Raw genomic sequence first — 16,292 nt, 5'->3', positions numbered from 1 at the left:
CAGATAGCCAAAATTCAAAACTTGGGACTTAAAATTGTTTGGCCTAAAACTGCCCTGAGAACCCAGGGAAGACCTGGACTATCCTCCTTATCCACCTAAAGCACATTGCCGGTCGGCCTGACTTCGCACCACCTCCCACTACGTTCTTCTCCACAGCAGCACATCCTGTCCAGCAGGTCTTTGCCAAAGGGGTATCCAGCTTTGTAATACTCTTGTCAGCTACAGCTTCCTGCCTCATCCCGCTGGAGATTTTCAACTTCCTAAAAAATGACTACATCCAAACGTAGAAACCTTCACTGCGACTCTGTTCAGTGGCTCCCCCACATGACGCTTCCTCCTTGGACACCACCTGCTACCGTGCCCCACTGAAGTTTACCTTCTCAGAATTTTTCCCCCCAGAATTTCTGAAGGTAAACACTCACAGGGTCCAATCCATTCTTTGTGTGCGACCTGTGCTCCTTTGCGGTCAAGCCTATTTTTTGATACTGTACCACGATGATTATACTACCTTGATTATTATTTCACTTTGTGGCCACACCAGTGTTTTTAAAAAAAAGGGGGTTCGTCACAGAAATGGGCAGCATACTCTCTGGCCTAGTTTGGCCAATGGGTAGGAAGAGACTGTCTATTGCAAAGATAATGCAGCAGATATCAGAGGGAGGCATGGGTGAACCCAATCTCAGTTTATTACACTGCGGCACAACTAAAATGGCCGATGTGATGGACATTGAGTTTGAGACCCTGTAAGCACAGAGATCACTGTTGTGGTGGGCAATAGGGGGATAGAAGGTATTTTGTAAGAGAGGAGGTGATGGTGAGATGAAGGCAGCCTGAGTAGAGAGGTACTTTTGGGCCAGAAATGCCACCAGGTTGGTGGTAGAAAACCACACGGGCCCCTGATACTCCTGTGGTGTATGCCAAGTTTCTGCGACCTTGTGTTTCATTATGACAAGAAGATCTGAACAGACACGTATATCAGGGTTGTGGGCAACTTTTGTTAAGGTAGCACACTCAGTTGTTTGCAGACCTAAGGGAAGTCAAGGACATACTGGTGGGATGATTCATGGCACACGTTGCCTTGACGTGGACCGAGAGGAACACATGGGCACAGAAGATGTGGAACTGAACGATCCATAGTGCTCACACACAAACCTACATTGGGCGACTGTAGACATGCCACTACAGCATTGCATCCATAGTAATTATCGGCTTTGGTATAGATTTATCCTTCCTGAAAGCAAAGTGGGAGCAGTATATGAGAAAGGACATAATGGTTGTCGGGTGAGTAGGGGTGTTGAGTTACCCTGGGAGCTAACCTCCACGTGATTGCAGGTTTTATTCAATAGCAGAGACACACTATGTAAATTGTACAATCCATTTTTTTGAAAACTAACTTTAAGACACCAGGAAATTTGGGTAAGATTTAAGATAATAACAGCTGATTCCTTCTTACTCCTAAATTTCGTTCACCTACTCCATGGTAGTCCAGACTTGTCTGCTAGTTTCTGCGATAAATACTTTTCAAAATGGCATGAATAAGAAAGTAGTAAATTAACAGGGACAAAAACTGAAATCTTTGCACCATCTACAAGGCTAATTTAGTCTATACAAAAATAATTTCGGATTTAGATTTCGGCAGAGGGGTTACTCTGTCACAACGGTGACGGATATCCTGTCCGCCAAAATATAAATCTCATAATATTCTATGTGATTTACATTTAGGTGGACTGGATATCCGTCACCATTGTGACGGAGCAATCAGCCCCCTTCTCTGGGAAGAAGCAACACTGCCTTACCCATCACAACAGTGATGCTTTTTTACCAAATTTTTAAATCTACCACTGCATACATTTCCGATTTCTATATTTGTCTCGGGAGGCTAAGCCAAGCAACTTGATGCGCTTGGCCGATAACTAGTCCACAGGGTTTTCAAAAGTAATGGATAAGAATCAAACTTCATCTACGCTACTGAAATATCCTAATATTATCACTTCAACAAGATCATGACTGATGTTTATTTAACTTCTTCCACAATTCCTAAACGGCATAGTAAAATTAAACTAGGCCTGTGCAAAATGTTAATTACTGGAGTAAGCGGAGTAATTTTGTTTATTTCACATTACTTTTGACTATGCATTTATGCCCATGTGCGTAATTATGAGTAATTTGGTACAGAAATCCTATCACAGCACCACAAGTGCAACAAAATTAGAGACATTGAGCAGCTGCTAGCTACTGCTGTTCATGTTCTATTGCATTTAGAGCTTTTTTTAGCGCAAAATGGATCCTCAGGTCCATTTTGGATGCGAGGGTGCAGTTTGCACTAAGAAAATAACGCCTAATGCGGAGTTACGTGCCTTGCATAATTCAAAGAATTTGTTTGTAATATTGCGGTAATTTCGCATACTTGCGTTACAGCAAGTTACACCCACCCCTAAATTAAACCTTGTCGCCAGTGTCTTAGTATGCAACCAGTTACAACTACATTAATAGTAAATTGATAAATTAAATTTGATCATTTAAATTAATACACTGAAACAACTAAGGTTGTTTTGAATCACGATATACTAGAAATTAAATCATATGCATGTGGTACAGGGTACAATGCATTCACGTGCTATTGTATTCGGCTTAAATAATGATGACAGTTTCCTACACCATGTTTATTGCACGTCTGTTATTAAAAAAATTGGAAAAAATGCACTGCCAAACTTTTACTGAAGGGTAGAAAGACTTTAATGAAGTTTTCTAAACAGAGCACCAAGCTGCTATTGCTCGAGGCACTTTAAGTAAATTCTGTCGCTACAGGAACAACATGATTAACTACTTAAATGTGCCGTAATATCCTTCCCCTGAATTTTTAATCCCCTTCATTGATTTTCTATTGATGAACTTTGAAAGCAAAAATGCTATTCATTCTTGTATTTATGTGGGGCTCGACAGTCGCTTATTCCGTTGCCATTAAAACAATATTTTTGGCAATTAGGAGACAGTTGGCTTGTCTTAAATGCCCTGTCTTCTGCAAAACTTTAAATCCAGACTTTATTGAAAAGTTGCAATGTTACAAGTGGATGATTAAAACATGCTCTTTTTCTCCCGGACCCTCTGTGAAAATTACCTTTATCCGGGTGATTCAAAACCATCATTTTTCTGTGTGCAGCTTTAATCTTCACTCTGCTAGCAGAAGGGCTGCAATAATAAATACAAGAACTTTTGATTAATAATACCAAAACCAACTCAACAGCTTTGATTTTTTCACACAAAAAATAGACAGGATGCCATCTTGTGGAATAAACACAGAACAGCATCTTGAACAACTCAGGCATGTCACACCGGCAATCATGTTTTTTTGTTCTTTTGGTTTGCAGTTTTGTATAAAATTCGACCCGAATGTATCAGAGCGGTTTACATGAGCACCCGTTACATTACAGAAGGACGCTTCCTTTTTGATTTTCCCAGAATTAGTGGATGTTGAGCCGACGCTGAGACTCGAACCTGGTTCCCAAGCTCCAAAATCGGCAGCGCCGGCCTTTATAAACCCGATTTGGAAATAAAACACATATTTGAGGCATGTTCTTCCCTACCCTGAAATAGGTGCATATTACGCTTTTAATTCCAAGTAAAACAACACGAATCAGCAGACTGAAAGCTCGACGCATGGCCTCTTCCATTTCAATTACTTGAACGTGATTTACTTGCTGTACTGATTGTCCCTATTGTAGTGTCCTGCTGGACGCGTTCTAGTGTTCCGCCTTGTGCTGCACCAACACTGTACACCCACCCGTCACAGGCATCACATAGTCAGCTGACCCGGCTAATAAAAGGGGCCGGGCGCACGTGCTCTGGGCCATTTCTAGTACCCTACTATTGTGTGTCAGTGTGGTCATTTGTCCAGCATGTGGACCTAGGGCCCAAGATAGCACAATGGCGACTTGCAGGTCGATCCCCGCACATACAATGGCAGCGGTCCGCTAGCGCGCCCTGGGGGAGAAGCGTAGCAGGTATCTAACGCACCCCCCGTACCGGCTGCTGAAGGGACCAGTACAGTAAGAAGATGGTCCCAGCGCACCAATTCTTAGGAACACACAGGGTTTAAAACATATTAGACAGAATAACACTGATCCAATGATAGATTCCTTGTTCAATGTTATTTATTCACAATGAACGTTTTGAATGCTTGTCAATCAGCATATAATTAAAAAAAACTGTACACAATAAGTGCCCCACAATAGTGGGAGAAAAGGAAGGGAAGAATGGGTGCATCAAGTGAGGGTTGTAAAAGTGTAAGGCAAAGATAGTGAATGAGAATCAGAATAAGCTTTATTCGATATTTACATAGAATATCATAAAAACATTCAAAAAGAACTTAAATTAAAAGAATTTCTCACGTTATAACAGTTAATTACATTTTCCATAAGAAAAAATCTTTCGACGGAGATCGTAATTAAAAACATACTAGTGTACAATAAGAACTTTAGCTGTTTTAGCAAGTCACGTTATACCTGCTAACGTAGTTCTAAATTTGAGTAATAATTTTAAAAAATATCCCATTTTACATATAACATCCTTGTCCTCCAGCTCTTGGAGGCGTTCAAAAGCGTCTCTGCAGGACCTTAGGCCCCATTTTCTCAGGAGAGGTCTCAATAAAGATTTCCTTGGGGTGGTATAATAGGTGCAAAATAATATAGAGTGGATATTTGATTGGGCCGACCTGTGATCACAAGGGCATAGGCTCAGATTTCGCGACCAGTCATTACATTTCGGAAAAGTTATTAGGCGAAAAAAGGAGCCCAGCCTAAATCTTGTAAGCAACATTCTTGTATAGCAGGAATTATCGCTAGACAGGTATTGTTGTAGTCCTTTATTCACTGTAATCCTTTGATAGGCCTGAACTGATTTGTTAAGTTTCTGGGTCGCCCACCTTTTGGCTTCTAGGTGATCCAATAGGATTTTTCTAAGTTCTTTTCTTGGGATATTCTCCAGTGTCGTTGGGTCGGAGTAATATTCTGGACGATCTATATCTTGGAACATCTTTTTGACATATGTAAGCCATTTCATATGTTTTGCTCCCTCCAGTTTAAGAGTGTCCATTATAATATCGCGATTAAGAGCAGTCTCAGCAGTGGTCCAAATTTTGTGCCATAGGAGCGGTGGCTCAACTTTGATTAGATCTATAATAAACGGTAGGTCTAATTCTATGTGCATCATATAGACTGATGTAGATTTCGATGTCGCTAACAGGTATCTTAGGAAGTTGTTTTCTGCCACTTGGATTGATGAGATGTCATTTTCAATACCCCAGAGGCCAGCCCCATAGATAGCTGTGGACACACACTTGGCTTTATAGATCTTAATAAGTTGTTTAACTGGCCTCCCTCCTATTTTACTTGAAAAGTCACGTATGCCTCCAATTGCTCTAACGAAGGCAAGTTTCCTAGCTTTAACAGCGGGATGCCATAATACCTTCCTGTTTATAGTTATACCAAGGTACGTGAAGTTGTCAACTGTCTCCAGTTTTTGATCCTTGATGAAAATTGGGCATGGAGTTTTCTTTCTGCCCTTGCTACAGGCCATAGAAAAGGTCTTCCCGATGTTGACATTTAGGCCCCTTTCATGCATATAGCTGGTAAATGCAGCAACAGCTCTTTGTAACCCCAATCTTGTTTGTGAGATGATAGCCGCGTCATCGGCGTACAACAAGATTGGGATGGATTGGCCTCCCACCTTAGGGTAGTCACATTCGATGTTTTTTAGGTGCTCACCGATGGCATTTATATAGAGGGAGAAGAGCAGGGGGGCTAGGATGCAACCCTGCCTCACCCCTCTATTGATGGAAAACCTTGGCGAGCATTCTCCTTTCAGGCCGAACCGGACCTTGGCACCAGTATCTTTATACATTTTCATGATAAAAGCAAGAATTGATGGGTCCATCCCTAGGCGATCAAGAATTTCCCACAATTGGTCATGGACCACACAGTCAAAAGCGGAGCTTAGATCTATATATGTTATGTAGAGACTTCCCCTCTTGATCTCCACATATTTTGACATAATGAGATATAAGTTTAAGCTCTGCTCGATTGTACCCCTTCCCGTTCGGAAACCATATTGCAACCTTGAAAGTATGTTCTCCTCTTCTGTCCACTTTTGTAAGCGTTTCAGAATGATTCGCCCTGTGATCTTCATGGTGGCATCGAGCAAGGAGATAGGCCGATAGCATGATGGTAAATGCCTGTCTCCTTTTTTATATATGGGTATCACTATTGCTTCGGCCCAAGTTGGGAGTTGGCCAGAGGCGTTCGCTGAATTCAGAACAGTAGTTAGTATTGGTGCCCACATATGTATCTCGGCCTTAAAAACATCTGCAGGGATGGCATCCGGACCGGGAGCCTTCCCGGACGGACTCTCCCTTATTGCTTCAAACACCTCTTCATATAAGAACACAATGTTCGAAATGCTTTTGCTCCTAGAGGGAAATGTTAAATGTGTAGACAGGGTAGGAACGAGAGGTGTGCCATTGACGGGACTAGGATTACTGTACAATTCTTGGAAATGGGCAGCCCACTTTTCACCCCCTATTGCGAGGTCCAGGTGTCTCTTAGTTGTTTTTATCCATGGGAGTGGCGTGTTTAAAAATTTCCAGAAGGCTGAGGAGTCCCTATTTTCACTTGTTGACAACAGAGTCTGCCAGGCTTCTTTCTTAAGAATATTTTTTCTGTTTTTAATGGCCAACTGGTATCGGAGTCTGGCTTGTCGGATCTCCATAACTTGTTTAGGTGTTATGTGGAGGATTTTCTTGAGAGATTTTAAGGCTCTGGTACACTCTTTGTCAAACCACCCTTTCGGGGAAATAGGGCCTTGCTTAAACTGTCTTGTAAGTAGCGTTTTCAGACTCTGTTGAATTTTCAAGAAGGCTTCCATAATTGCTTGGGGATGTTCTTCGGGGGACAAGCAAATGTGCATCTCTTTCCATCTCACCTTAAGTAAATTCTTAAAAAGATTAGCTGGATTAATTTTTTCCCATTTGATAGAATAACCATTTAGGGTGCCTAGTCGTATAGGTTGTTCATATTTAGGACCGGGATTTCCCTGGCTAGTGGTAGGAAAAGGTAAGACAATAGCTATGGCAAGAGGATAGTGATCTCCAAAAAGGTGGTCCAAGGTGTCCCAACATGATATGTAGGAGGCATGCACCCTCGAAAAAAGGATGAAATCAATGGTGGAATTTACTCCTCTCCCATGGTACGTCGGTTTAAATGGTTTCGAAGGGGATAATAAAGCATTTGCAAAGTCTAAATTAAAAGATGCCATAAGATTATTTATTAGTTCCCCTGTATTTGTGTGGACAAAATGATCGGACATATCTTCCTCTGTTTCCTTATCGTGCGAAGGAGAAAGTTCGCACACCCCCCTAGATATATTTTGGCAGGTATAACAGTTAAAGTCGCCCACAAGTGCTGTCATACATTCCCCCCCCGCATTTCTTTGATTAAGATTATGGAGTGCGACAGATCATCTAGTGTTTTCTCCAGCCGATCTAAGGGGATATTATTGTACAAATTAATAATTAATAGACTCAGAGCTGAGCCCAAATCCATAACAAAAATTTGGTAAAAACCCCCCAATACACTTTTCTGTACCCTATGTGCCACGTCTACCCTTACATATATACACAGTCCCCCCCGGTGTCTACCCTGATCACTCTCTATCGCTGCTGAGTGAAAGGTTTGGAAACCCAGTAAATGTATCGGGGTAAGGACCCAGGTTTCCTGGAAACACAGGACGGAGTACGAATTAACCACCTTCAGCCAGGCAGGTTGAGTGGTTTTTGATGATATGCCCGCCAAGTTCCAGCTAAGGATACATAATCTGGGGGTTAGATCTTGTGTTACCATGCAGGTAGGTAAGGTTTTAATAGTGCTATGCTGGTCGACTGGGAGAGAATGTTGTAATGGCAGTTGCGTGTTAATTTCATTTGCCAGGTCTTTTGGTGGCTCAGAATTTTTTGAAGGACTCTTCCTGGATGGTATATTTGAGGGTATACTGACCTTTCCCTCCCCCTCCACCCTTAGATGGTTCTCAGAGGGGAGTCAGTCTATGTCCTCCAAACCGTAGAGCGGCTCATAATAATTATTGATGGGAAAATTCCACAGTGGGGTTATTGGCGGAAAATAATTGCCATAGCCAGCTTGGTCATATCTAGGGGTTTGGTAGGTTTTGTTTCTCCACGACCTGCCATTTTGCAATTGTGGGTTAAAGGTAGCAAAAATGTTTTCGCACCTATTTCCCTGTCCTTGAGTTTGGAACTTTCGCATTGATCTTTGATGGTATTGATGTGTGAAGTTCTCTTGATAGTTTGTGGCGGAAAATGGTTTTGGGGGCATTAGGGCTTCTGGGTAGAAATATAATACGGATTTGGGTGAAATAGGGCCATTATTGGGAACAATAAACCAATCCATTATATGGTTTATGACTCTGGGGTCTTTGAAGGTAACTATTATTACATCACCCTCAATATCTTTGGGGCGTAACCCTACCCAGCTAGTTCTCCTCACCATGATGATATCACCGTTTAGGTGGGGTGGCAGTGGCCTGTTCTTTTTTAGCCAATAGATGACCTTGTTTTTGAGGCTAACAGGGTCTTCATATCTTGCTTCCGATGATAGAGGTGGAACCCCTGTTAGAATGATAACATTGTGGGATGCTGCTGGAGGTAGATCCACATGTCTCTCGCCCAGTGGTCTCCTATATTTCTGGGCAAGGGTCTTCGTATCCCGCATGGGCTTGGTATTCCCCATTTTTGCCGAATCCATGAGAGATTTAATTTGAGCAGACTGTGCTTGACGGTCTACCGGCAATTTAGATGGAGCCTTAAGAACTTTGTTTGTTTTGGCCAAGGGAGCTACGGAGGTTGGTATGGTACATGTTTTTGGTGCTGTTACCGTTATACCACAGTTAGATGTTTTTACCTCTTTAATGGCTTTCTCTTTGTCTTTGGTAATCGATGGAGAATTTGCCGTGTTATTGCTATTTGCGGTGTTTAGGGTAGGGCATCCTATAAGAGTATCCAATTGGGTTCCTAATTTCCTAACTCTCTCCACTATTGGTATAAGTAAAGCTTTCATAAGGTGCTCCATCGCATCTACAAAGTCTTTCAAAGTTGGAGGAACCTGCGCCATCACTGACTTGTTAAGGATAGTGGTAAGGACAGTTGGCACCCCTTCTACCATATTATGTAGTTCTTTCGTTAGAAGATCCTTTTGAGGCGTTGGTTTGTGACTAATTGTGTCAGCGTGGCATAAGCTTTTCTTCCTTCGCTTTTTTGGAGGCGATTTGATTATGGCCTTTTTCCTTTTCACCGAAATAATTCCTCTCGGCATTTTAGGGCCTTTTTGTTTAAATGTAAATAATTCACTTTGTTTATGCTGTCCCGCCTCTGAAGGGTTGGATTTCTCCCTAATACATATGCTTTCATTGGTGTTAGTAAGTTTGGGGGTGTCGAGATCAATAAGATCGATAGTTATGTTAGTGCTAGGGAGGGATTGCTCCAATTGGTGGGTGATAAAGATCTGATCTTTGGGGGACGAACTAGACTGAAAAATTAAGGGAACATTGTCCGTATTAAATAGATCGTCATCCGAAGTTTCCTGGGTTTGAAGGTCCACCTGGGCATCTGGGATAGCTCTAATACCGGTATTACAGGCTGTGTGTTTCATTTGCTCGATTGAAAGTCGTCGAGCTGCACGGCGCTCTGCCAAGGCCAGCTCTCTATCAACTTCCACGTTGGCTTTTATAAAGTATTTGTCCAATGGGCCCAGGATAGAGGAACCTACCCTGGAAGGTAAAAGGTCACCAGTGGGTGTAGACATGTTCGAGCTGTGATCCCACTCTTAGAGATTGTTAACATACAATGTCTTACGTTTTTATACTTACAGCGACAGATGGGTGGCCAAACCAAACCTTGTCTGGCCTTGGAGGGCCGTAGAGGGCCCGCCCTTTGCCCGGGCTTAGCCCGGCGCACTCCCGCGCGCGTCCCGCGTTGCGCGTAGGTAGAGTGACTAAAATACTTGTTAAGTGAAGAGGGGGCGGGCACTGGGAGGGGGCGCGGCTCTCACGGGAAGAGGACCAGCTGCTGGTGTTGAATGCTGGTCCTCGCAGTCCCGGGGCCGCGCCTCTCACCTCCGCTGCGGCCTCGCTGTTCTGCTCCTCTGCTCCTCCGTGGGCTGGAAGTCGAGCTGGCAACTCCTGTTGCGTAGGAAAGGACAGGGGCGATATTGCTGCAAAACCTCACTGCGAGCGGCACCCGCGGAGCGGGGGCCGCGAGAGGTTAAGAGCGCTGAGATGGGGGCGGGCACTGGGAGGGGGCACGGCTCTCACGGGAAGAGGACCAGCTGCTGGTGTTGAATGCTGGTCCTCGCAGTCCCGGGGCCGCGCCTCTCACCTCCGCTGCGGCCTCGCTGTTCTGCTCCTCTGTGGGCTGGAAGTCAAGCTGGCAACTCCTGTTGCGTAGGAAAGGACAAGGGCGATATTGCTGCAAAACCTCACTGCGAGCGGCTCCCGCGGAGCGGGGGCCGCGAGAGGTTAAGAGCGCTGAGATGGGGGCGGGCACTGGGAGGGGGCGCGGCTCTCACGGGAAGAGGACCAGCTGCTGGTGTTGAATGCTGGTCCTCGCAGTCCCGGGGCCGCGCCTCTCACCTCCGCTGCGGCCTCGCTGTTCTGCTCCTCTGCTCCTCCGTGGGCTGGAAGTCGAGCTGGCAACTCCTGTTGCGTAGGAAAGGACAAGGGCGATATTGCTGCAAAACCTCACTGCGAGCGGCACCCTATCTGAGACGTCAAGAACCCAACACGCCTGTGTCGTAAATGTCTGCCCATAGTGACATCATATTCATCACAAAATCAATAACAGCGGAAATGGCCCGTTGGAGGGGCAAACTCAGATGAAAAACGATTACGTTGCCATGATTAAAAGTACATGATCACAGTTGGAAATCACTGTTGATAAAAACTGGCATAAGAAAGTAACGTAGTCGACGTTTTGACCCCCAATATAAAGGTAGGCTACCTCATGACTAAAACAAAAGGGGCTCCTAGGGAGTAAATATAAGAAGTGCCTAGTGTCAATTGTGTGGATCTAGTTTTTAAAAAAAAATTGGGAAAGGGGTAGAAGTGAAGCTAAGAATTACCATAAACCACCCTTGACTGGAAGTGGTGAAGTTGAGGTGCAGCCCATAGGCTCCAAAGGACGGGGAGTGGATGGGTGGCACCTGCACACAAGTTGTGGGCCATAAGAATGCATCACATAGTATTTAGTACCATCTAGACTTAGGATGCGTAATAAATACAACTTACTTCCCAAAGCTGTAATTGGTATATTCCTTGAAACCAAAATTGTAGCGGAAAATTCTTAATCAAGTCACTATGGACTGTAAAGGGCCCATACTATTTAGAAATAAAGGAGCCAATGTAAAAACCTGGACATAAATCTATCAGGGAGGCCTGTATTTTAAACACTTGGGTAATGCATACCGAGAGTATTCGTGCTCAGTCACATCATCAATTAGCCCACTGGCACTTACAATCTGGAAATAAAATGAAAGGAAGTTGGTCTTAACAACCATAACTCACAAGCATTGGCATTGCCAATAGGTCTCGCTTTTGGGACCTTATAAGTATTTAGTTATAAAGCACAATATCCTTTGCGCAACAACATCAAGTGTTGCATGGCTAAGCACTTATAAGGTCCCAAAGGCGAGACCTATTGGCTATGCCAATGCTTGTTATTATTTTTCATCATGCTGCTATACAGCCCGGCTACAAATCATTGACCAAGTCGACAATGCCAATGAAGTACAGCAGGAACAAAAGGCAATGCCAGAGGCAATAGCCTCAAAGATGAGACCTATTGTCTTCGACAATGCTACTTTTCCTCTGCTTTACGTTTTTGTCTAGAGCCAAAAGGAAAGGGTAAACCAAGAAAGGGTAGGATAGTTCAGTCTCTATTTATAAATAGGAGCAGCATATAAATATATTTTATCTAAAAAAATATATACAATGTAAACCTCACGAAACCAAGGGACCAGATGTGCCTGTAAGTCTGGCTTTTCGGAATTCGCACATTTCCAGTAGCACATCTGGTAAGCAAAGCCAGCTGCAGCTGTCCAAGTGTGCTACCGGAAATGTCATGTGGCATCTGCTATTGCCCCAGTGCGGAGCTGTGCATAGGGTAGATCTCTGCAAAAGGAAAATGCAGCACAAAGCGTAAATAAACATTTTTTTATTTTGTTTCTCAGTGGGGAAACCATTTCTTTACTGTGGAGAAATCCCTGACCCAAATTCCCCTCAGGTTTGCGAGTGTTCCCTTCCAGTTCTCTTCCAACAAGTGGAGTTACTCCAGCTCTAATCATTAGACCAGGGGCCTCAAAACTTATCCGAGCAAGACCTACTTATGTTCAATGTAAATCATCTGGAGCTCCTACTATTATTTTTGTTTTAATAGTGGCCAAACCAGACACAACTGCAATAGCGGCCACCATATGCAAGATTACTAGCAGTGATCACCTTAGTAAATCAGGCAAGATTGCTAACAGTAAAGTAAAAAAAAAAAGACGTTTATCAATTTTGAATGTCTCAGTATGGGTATTACATAGCAGCAAATGCTGAAATACCCTTGGCACCAAATTTGTAGATATGAGTAACTTGTCTTCTCAAAGCCACATGATTTATCACTCAAATATTAGCTTTTTAGTTTTGAGCGTCGTGTTGCCTAAGAATAACAGCCTCTGGGAGCTATTCATAAACGGCACACCATATACGTTATACGATGGCGTTAAAGTGGGTTGAAATCACTACTTACCCTCACCTACTCCACCGAATTCTATCATTGCTGTGCAGCTGATTTAACCCCTTCACTGCGGCGGCTATTCTGCCGCAGTGCTAAGGGGGCGGGGCGGCCGCATGCTGGTGACGGAACCGCTCCGTCACCAGCGGCGGTTGAGCTGTGCTCGTGACGGAGCGGTTCCGTCACGGCCCGCCCCGCTCAATAGAACGCTCAGCGCAGGTGCGGAATTCGCGCCGCGCATGAGCGTTCTATCGAGCTGGGCGGGCCATGACGGAACCGCTCCGTCATCAGCACAGCGCGACCGCGGCTGATGACGGAGCGGTTCCATCATCAGCATGGGAGGGGTTAAAGAAGGAAGTTGTGTAGAGCGCCTTGTAACCCACGAGCGTTTCCTAGCGCTGGACTTCAACATATGCCATATGATTTGAGCAGAAGTAGTGTCAGCATATGGCTTTGCTCATATGATGGGAGACCGATAACCGCATGGTTCCTGGTTTAATGTACAGCTGTTTTATTTTTGGAGAGCTCGAATGTTAGTCGGAAAGTAAAGGCCAACTTGTTTCAGGGTGGTTGATTTTTAAGGCAAATCTATTTACTGCAAAGTGAGAGAATGTGTGCAGCTATATAGCTCTTTGTGTCTGTATGATTAGGGCCATGTCTAGGCGCAGTAGCGAATACTAACCCCTCGACAGCAGACAACCCCGGTCCTCACAACCATTAAATTCCTTTATTGTGCGCTTTCACGCTAGGATCGAAGCGCAAGAAATGCAGCACAGAGAATAGAAATGGGCTTTTTAAACAAACATTGTACAAACAAATCCTAGACTATATACATAATTACCGTGCATCTACGTATTTACCCTGAGAGTCACAAGGAATACAAAATATTTAGACTGGCAAGTACACCCTGTCAGCAAATGGGCAAAGACCGCACGGGGCGTTCTCAAAACCAAACCGCATGCCTGCGGTTTCTTCCTTACAGATCTTTCCTAGCGTTCCAAATTAAATAATGTTGGCGCTACCAAATATGGCACCGCTTGCTACACCATAAAGAAGGTAGCTTGGGAAATGATGTGCTTATTGTATTGTATTCTATTGCAATTGCATTCATATAGTGCTTACTACCCCTGACGAGGGGTCTTACACCTAGATTCATCAAAGTCCCGTTTTGCGAGTCTGTAATAGCGATTCATAAGGAATCGCTATTAAGGACTTGCAAAACGGGATTCATGTAGGAAAGGCAAAAAATATTGCGATTCCTACATCTTCCTTAATTGCGATTAGCAAATTGCTAATCGCAAATAAGGAATAACTCCCCATTCATTCCTACAGGCCCATAGGAATGAATAGGGAGTTATTCCTTATTTGCGATTAGCAATTTGCTAATCGCAATTAAGGATGCGATTTCAAGGGTGCCAGGGGTGTCCAAAGGACACCCTGTAGCACCCCTGAAATGCAAATTTACACAGGTGCTGCGCACACACATGTCCAAAGGACATGTGTGTGTGTAACATGCAACAGAGAAAAATGCACTAAAGTGCTTTTTTCTATTTTTTCGCTATTTACCACGAAGTCAGACTTCGTGGTAAATAGCGACCAAATATTGCGAATTCGCTAATGAAAAATGGTTAATGAATTGCATTTAAGGAATCTCAAATAGAGATTCCTTAAATGCAATTCTTCGCAAATATGCGATTTCGCAATTACCGATTTTTGCATTTGGGATGATGAATCCCAAATGCAAAAATTGCGCTCGCAAAGGGCCAGATTCTCAGAATCTGGCCCTTTGCGAGCTCATTTTCCAATGATGAAGCTTAGTGTAAGTGCTTTTACGATTGAACAAATTGTACGTGTGCATATATGTATTTTTTTTAAACTTTAAAAATATAGAACCTTTGAAAACACCCTTTGTTTGATTAAAAAAAAAGTCCAATGTAAATGTCCCGTGGTTGAAGATGTAGGTCTCAAGGTGAGTTGGGAGCTGGCATGATGATGACGAAACCTATATTTCACAAGAACCCGTGAAATATTGTGCAAATTTCACATTGTCTGTGAAAATAGTTGCCACATTTCACAGTCCTTTAAATACAGGTTTTGCATGTCTGCTTTTGTGCTATAAACGCATCTATATGTGTTAAATACACCCTTCACCCATACATAGCCGTGTATACCTGGTAACCTACCACAAGCCAAGAGGAACATTAAACCAGCTTGGAGGAAGGAATTAGTTCATTAGTGCAGTTGTATTGCTACTCTAGGTGCACAAAACTAGCATTGGTTCAATAAACAGTAATCCCTGGCGAAGATGTCCAACTACAGATTACAATTATGATTAACGTGTATTCGGGATTTCAGCCAAATAAAGGACCCAAATGGCAACAAGCATTTACAATGCAACGGTCTCGCCTTTGCAAAAGTTAGAGCTATTGGCATTGTAAATGACAACATTTTTATTTATGTGTTGCTTTTGAAAACAGATAAATAAATGGCATTGTCATTTACAATGCCAATAGCTTAATCACTCGCAAATGCCACACACAAACACACAGACCCACACCCACACACACAAAGCCCCACACAGAGCCATACACACACAGCCCCACACACACACACAGCCACACACACACAGAGCCCCCCACACACACAGAGCCCCCCACACATGCAGAGCCCCCCACACACGCAGAGCCCCCCACACACGCAGAGCCCCCCACACACGCAGAGCCCCCCACACACGCAGAGCCCCCCCACACACAGAGCCCCCCCCACACACAGAGCCCCCCACACACACAGAGCCACACACAGAGCCACACACACACACACACACACACACAGAGCCACACACACAGAGCCACACACACAGAGCCACACACACAGAGCCACACACACACAGAAAAGGGTAATCCATCCCATATATTAGATGTCTCGTGAATTTATGAGAAAGCCTAAGTTACTAATACTGGGACACAAAGGAAACTACCACCCCTAGCTGCCAAGTAGACCTGTGACGAGGTGACACTGAGAGCTAGTCCTGGCTCAGGAGGTAACAAAACAGCATTCTGAAACTTGTAGTTTAGCTGAGGGACCCACATAGTGAGGCCTTTTGGTCTGCAGGTATGGCTACTGGATTATATTTTGGGCTGGTGATGATTTCCCACATGTACTCTGAACACTGTTGCAATACGGGTTTATGCCGTGTAGTTTTGGGGGCTATCCTCAAGCCCCTGGTGGGCTCTTTGTCTTCAGTGTGGCTTGTTAGCAGGATGGATGACCAGCTGGTCTTAGGTCCACACTCACCTGGGTGGGACATGGTGGTGACGCTGTTTGCAGGGTCGGTATTGAACACCACCACCCCCATAGCGCCCTTGCTGGCTGCGTTCTCAATCTTCTCCCAGAAGGTGCAGTAGCCCCGCTGGACTAGCGCTATCCAGGCGCCCTCTGGGGGCGCCGTGAAGTTGGC

General features: G+C 44.1%; 1 protein-coding gene across 3 annotated transcripts in view; it reads right to left on the bottom strand.

The window, feature by feature from the left end:
- Window positions 1-16,292, bottom strand: part of DNAJC15 (DnaJ heat shock protein family (Hsp40) member C15) — a 246,566-nt gene that overhangs the window by 40,123 nt on the left and 190,151 nt on the right. For all 3 annotated transcript variants that reach the window (XR_013599831.1, XM_078657293.1, XM_078657291.1), the window contains one exon: window positions 3,119-3,189. Coding sequence is in view for 2 of the 3 variants with exons in the window: in XM_078657293.1 (XP_078513419.1) it covers window positions 3,119-3,189 (71 nt within the window). In the remaining variant the exon portion in view is untranslated. The remainder of the gene's footprint in view (window positions 1-3,118; window positions 3,190-16,292) is intronic.

Source organism: Lissotriton helveticus, chromosome 8, assembly GCF_964261635.1.
Source record: "Lissotriton helveticus chromosome 8, aLisHel1.1, whole genome shotgun sequence".
NCBI lineage: Eukaryota > Metazoa > Chordata > Amphibia > Caudata > Salamandridae > Lissotriton > Lissotriton helveticus.
This window is presented reverse-complemented; position numbering and strand designations above follow the sequence as displayed.